The 8,019-nt window shown below is 43.2% G+C and overlaps 1 protein-coding gene across 1 annotated transcript in view; it reads right to left on the bottom strand.

Annotated features, from left to right (window-relative positions):
- LOC103917237 (potassium voltage-gated channel subfamily KQT member 1-like) overlaps window positions 1-8,019 on the bottom strand; it is a 531,450-nt gene that overhangs the window by 498,209 nt on the left and 25,222 nt on the right. The window contains exon 2 of the mRNA XM_009324351.1: window positions 324-414. Within this exon, the coding sequence (XP_009322626.1) occupies window positions 324-414 (91 nt within the window). The remainder of the gene's footprint in view (window positions 1-323; window positions 415-8,019) is intronic.

Here is an 8,019-nt window from a genome sequence, read left to right as displayed (position 1 = left end):
TTCCTGCCTGTAGAATATCCTGTTCCACACTGCATAAGACTGATGAACACCAGTTGTCCACTATAAGAGCTACAGGGTACAGTTTCATACCTTATGAAAAGCAAATTTATAAAAACTGTTAATCTATCAAGTACCCTCGTAGTTTACGGATCTAGAAAATAATCATCCCCATTGAACTATGACCTTCCTTTAATGAAAGCAGGTACTATTTTAAATAACCTGGTAGCATACTTCGCATGAGGATTTTTAACAGTTATCTTCCCTGTTCACCTAAAGCAAGTTAGTCAAACTGATTAGAGTCTTTCCCAAAAAAGTTCACTTACCATCCAGAAAAGGGTTCCAGTGGCAAATTCAGAATAATGGTCTATAGTAGATAGTACACTGAATATTAAACAAATCAGCACCAAGAGAAATCTGTAAAAAGAAAACAGTGTTTAGTGACTCATCAAGTTGAACTGTAAATCTAAATCTAGTTTTAGCTCTCTCATTCACAGAATTTTTTCATCACCAGTACTTTGTGTTTAATCAGTTAATTCTTCCTAGTCAAGTGAATATCATCATTTTGCATTCAATAACTTTTAAGAAACATGGAATAAAAATGACAGGAAGGCTGAACACAGTTAAATCAATAGGTAAAACTCACATTATCAAGCATAATTTCCCACAGAAGCTTGTCATAGTGAATGTTTCATGTTCCACTGATTGCTATATAGCTTATGTGCTGCAGTAGAAAGGTATCATAATTGATAATGCATTAATTAAAGTAGAATTAGACATATGACTGGAGTGAGGAACAGTAACTTTAATGAAAAATGTTCCATTAAATGCATTCGATAAATTCAAAGCATACATAAATACAGAAGAAATGGCTACTACCACAGTATTTCTAGTATCACCATTCAGATCAAGAAAAAAATTCGGAAGTCTCAAAATATATACTCCTGCCCCAAAAAATAGTTTAAAAAAGCAAAACTGAAAAGTCATGAGAATTGGAAAACAAAATGTACAGTTGAATCCTAGTTGATTAAATGCTTAAATGCTGGCAGAATACCCATTACTTTGACATGTACAATGTCTCGGCCATCTTTCCACCACTGGTAACATGTTAAACATTTAAACAATTGGTGAAAATAAATGATGTATGAAGAACTCTGATGGACAGACCAGAAAGACAGACTTCTGATACGTTTGCACTACAGTTTTCACCACCTCTTAAGGTCATGCAGAAAACAAGAGAAAAGTAAGAAAACTGAAATTTCTTCCACTAACAGCCAGAAACATTCCCTCTTGTGTACCAGCTCTTCCAGCTGTCCTTTCCTCTGATTCCATGCCAAGAGGCTGTATCTAAACTCCTGAGCTCCCAAACCAGCAATTAAAACCTTAACAGTCCTGCATATGACGAGACATTTTTCCAATGAGAAACCCTTCTGAAGAAGATAAACACTATTGACAAGGCTAGTTCAAGAACTTCAAAGCAAATGACAGACTAACAGCCCTGGTGGCTGTACTATTAAAATTGTGAGATTTCAGCAAACAGAAATAAACAAACTACACCTACTGTGCTTTTGGTAGCTTTTACATGAAAAATATAGGAGGAAGAGCTTATCATGAAGGGGCAAAATTCATGTTCAACCTAGAGACCAGTGACAAAATGAATTCCTTAGGATTCTATTCAGGGACTTGCCCTGGTCAACATTTTTATCAGTGTTCCAGAAAAGGAAATGAAATGCACCTCATCGAGTCCACACACGACACTAAACCAGGGGTTCAGTCAATAAACCTGAGGGCAGAGCCACTGGTTAGAGGTGCCTGGACAGGCTAAGGAACAAGCCTGCAGGAATCTCATAAAACGCAACATGAACAAATGTCAAGTCCTGCACATAGTATGGGGCAGGCCCAAACCCACACTGGATGAAGACTGCCCGTATCTTGGGCTGCCTCCCCTGTAGCCCTGACAGCATGTGAAGGGCAGTGATGGTTCCCTTTTGCCGGACTACACCTGGGGTGGTGCACACAGATGGGTCCCCAGGGTACAGCACAGAGGTGACAAACCGGAGGCAGCTTGGCAGAGGGCAAAAGCAGCATGAGGACAACCCTGACCCAGCATGAGCTGGGACAGATGCCACTGCCCTAATGGCAGGGGAAGCCCTGCCCCTACTGCCCACCATGTGTTCCACTTGCCCCAAAATCCTGTACATCTTCCAGTCACCTCGTCTGTTCCCCTCACCTATTTCTACCCCCAGGGGTTGCCATTTTGTAAGACACCATACACCGCTTTTTCACAGACTGCCCTGTGACTGGCTGATAGGACCACTTGCCCCTTCCTGTCTACATCAGAAAGGCACCAAAGCGGGACACTCCTGCCTATGATATACTTGGGGAAAATTAACTTGAATTATTGGCAGTTAAAATAGATTTGGACAGTGAGGAAAAAAGAAAACTAAAACACCTCCCCCCCCTTCCTTTCCCAGGCTCAACTCCTCTCCTTCATTCCCAGCTCTTCTACCTTCCTCCCTCACACGTGCCCCGAGCGGTGCAGGGGGATGGGAAATGGGGGGGTTGTCGTCAGTCCATAACACTTTGACTCTGCCCCTCCTTCCTCCTCCTCACACTGTTCCCCTGCTCCAGTGTGGGTCCTTCCACAGGCTGCAGCCCTTCAGAATAAACCTGCTCCAGCATGATCTCTCCAGAGGCTGCAGGGGAATTTCTGCTCTGGAACTTGGAGCACCTCGTCCCCCTCTTCCTGCTCCTCTCACCTTGGTGCTTGCAGGGCTGTTTCTCACACTTTTTTTTCCCCTCTCGCCTCACAGCCTATGCTGTGTTTTTGGCCTTTCCTAAATGTGTTTTTGGCCTTTCCTAAATGTGTTTTCCCAGAGGCACCCCACCCATGGCTGAGGGGCTCAGCTGTGCCCTGCGGCCGGTCCATCGGAGCCCGCTGGAACCGGCTGTGTCTGGCATGGGGCAGCCCCGGCCCCTCCTCACAGAGACCGCCCCTGCAGCCACCCCTGCCAGCACCGCACCTGGGCACCAAAACCCGATACAACAATATAAAATATGGAATATAGAACATAGAAACTAAATATAAGTATACATATAAATATAGATATAAGGGAAGCTACAAATAGGCATATGTTACTTATTTACTCATAGATGCGCTTTATATATATACACACGCTATAGAGTATATATATTTATATCTGTGTTTACATAGCGTATATACACATATGTAGATAAATAAATTATATATAACATATCAGAAAAAGCATAGGCATATAGTGTATAAAACATGCTAAGAGCTAATGAAATGAATAATTACTATTTAAATGTGAATAGAAAGTTCATTAACACAAGTAAAAGGCAGGTTCAGCACCCACCGCTTTACAAGGCAGCTGAACAAGCACGAACATGTATGATCTGGGGGAAGTCCACAAGGGTGGGGGGCACCAGCACACTGGGGGGACAGGAACAAGTTGGAAGATGCCTAAGGACTGCCCCCGGCACAGACCCCTCTGCGTGGAAAGCAGAGACCTGTCCTGTGAGCTGCACCAAGAGACCCCCGTGTCCAGCCCCAGACAGCCAGGATGGCTGTGGCCACCCCATGTAATTGGGCAGTTGCTGGGCTCGGCATGGCGCTGCGTGGCTTGGGCAATGCTGACTGTGAAAACGGGAACCCCTAACCGAATGGGGCCGGGTCTCATGACACAGTACTTCATACTTTATGTATGACACAATGTCCTTCAACATCTGTTACAAATGAAACCCAATCACAATGATGCAATGCAAATCTTGCAGCTTGCAGCGTTGATGGTACAGGAAGGATGAACTTTGATTTTGCCCATCCTAGGATATTACTTTGGGTTTTCCAAAAGGCGAGAAAGTATGTTTTTCTCCTCCAGCAAAGCTGAATAACGCTCCGATTCTCTTGATTATGGGATTCAGTTTAATTACCACTGGATCAACTCCTCTGTGAACATTTTCTGCTCCAATAAGTAGAAAGAGAGAGAAAGACAGATTTATCCCCAGAGTTCCTGATAACATAGTGACTCGTGTTGAGGAGCTTTGCGGCATTCACTCTACAAACCATCACAACAATAAACACTAGAGACTAAAACTTCCGTGAATAGAAATAGGACATGAATTAGTTCCTCACATCCAAGCCCCAAAGGCAAGAACAATAAGTCTAGATCAGGTACAGCAGATATAAGAAATGAAGCATGCTCTTCGGGCCAAATACACTACTTAGAAGTCAGTATAATCATATTGATTCATTATTTACATACAATATCCATTAACACTAAATTTTTAGTAGCCTAAATAAAATGGTGCCAGTTTTGAATTCCAAATGGGATTCACCTTTCACTAATAAAAAGCTAAAAGTTACCAGAGTCATTAAGGTAACTGATATTTTATGCTTCCTAACAAAGTAATTGGCTGTCAGGGAGCAGTGAGAGTGACGCTGCTCCATTAACGTCAGGCAGCAAGGGTGACAGCAGCACAGGCAAGGCCATCCCCTAACTCACCGGGATGCAGATTTGCAATACCTAAGGAGGGCTGAGGTGGCAAGAGCAACCAGCTCCACCAGCCCTTCAGTGATTTGTCACACAAGGTGAGATAGGGAGGCAGGTCCAGCGTCCATTCAAGAAGCCCAGGCAAGAACAGCAAGGGACATGACTGTAACATAGGTCCAAGGTCTGTCCAAGAGACAGGGACTGGTACAAGACTGGAGACAAAGCTACCTACAACACAGATTCAGGTTTAGCACTTGCAAAGAACTACTTGTGTATGGAAATACCCAGAATACCTGTTTGTCTCAGATGGAAGGTAGACTGAGCCAATATTCTTTATGCAGCACATTCAAACCACAACTAGAACCAGGGAAAACTGGAGAATGCTAATATCAATGGACACACAAGGGCCCTTCAGCTTTCCTTTTCCTCTCGTAGGAATGCTTCACATTTTTAGACTGCCTCAGGATCCCCAGGAACACTGAACAGAGGATAATGGACGCTGAAAACAATTCTCATTCACATAACTGGTATGCTTGGTCCAGTCATTCACATACTGCAAGTCAACTGCATGTACGTGCTAACACAGGCAAAGAGAGACAGTTGTTTCTCAGCTGCCACACAGACAACAGCTGACTTTGTTTGAGCCTAGAATTTGATTTGAAGATACAAAAAAAATCCTGCTTAATGTCTGAAGTCAAAGGGAAAGCATGATGCAAGAGAAACTGAAGCAAACAAACTTCTTACCAGAAAGGTTAGGGTTTTTTTTTTAAAAAAAGGATAAAATCCCCATCTTTTTTATGTGGTTGTTTCTTGAAAACAACATAGAGTCCAAATTCAGCATATGACCCTTTTTAATAAAACTGGATAATCAAACATTACATAAAGCAAAAATCTATACACTTTTGCAGACAAAAGAATATGAATGAGTCTTTAGTTCAACAATATCAAGCAGCTAAGTTAGCATGTTTATAGTTAATATTTCAATGCTTGCCAAGGCATTCAAGCATGGCCAGCAGGTTGAGGGAAGTAAGCCCTCTCCTCTGCTCAGCACTAGTAAGACTGTGCTGGGGGGGCTGGGCCCCAGTTTGGGCTCCCCAGTGTCTACAGGCAGCAACAGCAGGGAGCGACTCTGTTAGGGGGTCCTCAGGATGGGGCCAGGCCTGGACCACATGACCTGCATGGGAAGGCCAACAGCACTTCCCATGACACAGGAGCAACCTTCCTCTCTGGCAAGGAATATGGCCCACAGGAACAGTCCCCAGGAAAGCAGCCCTCAGCCCATCGGCTCCCTGCCCTTCCATAGTGGGGCAACCTCCACTCCACAACCTCACTTGGGGTAGAACCAGCTATGTCCCGCCCCTTGGGGTGGGGACCAAGCCATGCATGAAATTGTAATGGCCTCCTGATGTCACCAGTGGTCTAACTGAAGCCATTTCCAGACTGTTACAACGAAGGCCTCCAGTGGTGGTGGGAGACTGCCACAGGGATCATGGTGTCCCTTCTTGCTCAGCAAGGGTTTCTGGCAGCTATGAGTCAGATGGGGTGACTGTGGGAGAGGAGAAAGGACACACAGAGGAGGAGGAGCAAGGTGGGGAAAACCACGAGGGACAAATGAGCTTCCCTCTTCCAAGCAGCAGCAGCCCTGCAGCCCATCTAAGACAACTCACCCCAAGACAAGCTGCTGTTTTTGGATGAGCTGGAGGGGTAGCCACTGTCACGACATGTCACCATGGCTGAGGTCCCCCCAAGAAGAGGAAGCAACAGATGACCCTGCAAGACGGCCATCACCTCTCCTCCCCACCAGCCTGGGCGCAGCTCCCTCAGCAAGCCCACCATGGCTCAGTCAGTATCTACTTGCAAGGCTGAGCATACTGTGCAGCAGTGGCAAAGGCTCTCCAATGGCTCTTGTCCACTGCCAGAACTGGGACAGGGATATCACCTGGGTGACAGCTATTGCTCCTACTCCTCTTGCATCCCTTTAGGGGTCATTCAGGGAGGACAATGCACCTAGCACAAGCCTTGGACATTCACTGGAAACCATGATCATCTCACCTGACTTTCCTTCACCACCACCTCTAGCTAATTTCTCCATTTCTCTCCATCACTTAATGACAACTCCATTTCTTTAGTATCCTCCCCCTGCATAGGTTTCTGACACCTACTTGCACTTTTAAAAGTTCTCTACCAATTACTTACTGTTACAGTATAATTACTGCGTAGTTACTGGAGTTAGTCGAAGTACACATACTTTATAGTTGCTGTTTTCTATAAAGCAGAAAATCAAATCTGCACAGGGCAATTCTGTGTTATGCTCATCTCAGGAATTTGTGTGATTAGATTCTGTTCTTAGGTTATTTTTAACTATTTCTGTCCGCTACAGGTGTGAAAGTTATTTAGTTGAACTCTTAGTCTCCCTTCAGACCTTGTTTAAGTGATGGGTAGCAAATGGTACATCTCTAATACGCTGAAACAGTAGCTACCTTGGTGAGAGAGTTTACAGTGGCAGCCCAGGCACTTCATGTGTAAGTTTAGTTACTACAGAAACAATTAAGGCTGTGGGCTTTTTGTAAATTAGTACTGTGAAATGGAAGGGAAAAAGATCATCTAGATAGATGTATTTTTAAAATTCTTTTGGGGATGAGCTTGCAAAGATAATGGCTCCTCTCTGTTTACTCTGAACTGTGAGCTCTGCTGGGATAAGAACAGCTATCCACCGCTATGTATTTTGTTTCAGGTATTACTGTAAAGTAGGTTTTCAGATGCTTTCAGGTAAGTGTGGTACCTTAATATTGTAAGATGATAACTAAAAAGAAAATAGCACTAATACTTATCATGTAAGTTTGGGGTTTCTACAGAAGTAAAAGTCTAACCAGTCTAAATTATTTGATTGGCAAAACTTAGGGATTCAGAAACAGAACCCTTGAAAATCAGACATGCAATTCCACTATGCATGCTACAGGAAACAGAAAGCAATAATAAATGCCATTCTTTCCAGCTTTGTAAATGATAACTCACAAGGAATTAGACAGAATGCTGATGTTTATTATAATGCTTTAAGGTAATTCTCTATAGTACTTTTTTGTTTTCATCACCTTAATAAACATTTTAAATTGTTTTCATTATCTTTATCTAGCCGATTTATTTCAGTACAAATCAAAATTTGGGATTTAAAACATTACTCCTATCTAACACAAAACATAAAATGGTCTTCCTTTTTTTCTTTTAAAAATATAATGGGAATATAATAGAAAAGGAACTGTATAAATTAAGTAATAATAATAATAAAGTAATAATTAAGTCAAGTCAATGTGAAGGATGACTTACCATTCCTTATAATGGGTGGGAAAATCGATAGCCCAGCTCAAGTGCATCTACACCAATGCACGCAGCATGGGCGGCAAGCAGGAGGAGCTGGAAATCATTGTGCAGCGGGAGAGATATGACTTAGTCGCCATCACAGAAACATGGTGGGGTGACTCTCACGATTGGAGTGCTGCAATGGATGGCTATA

The sequence above is a fragment of the Pygoscelis adeliae genome, unplaced genomic scaffold (genome assembly GCF_000699105.1).
Source record: "Pygoscelis adeliae isolate BGI_AS28 unplaced genomic scaffold, ASM69910v1 Scaffold65, whole genome shotgun sequence".
In the NCBI taxonomy this organism is placed as follows: domain Eukaryota; kingdom Metazoa; phylum Chordata; class Aves; order Sphenisciformes; family Spheniscidae; genus Pygoscelis; species Pygoscelis adeliae.
The sequence above is the reverse complement of the archived record's forward strand: the minus strand, read 5'-3'. Positions and strand labels throughout refer to the sequence as shown.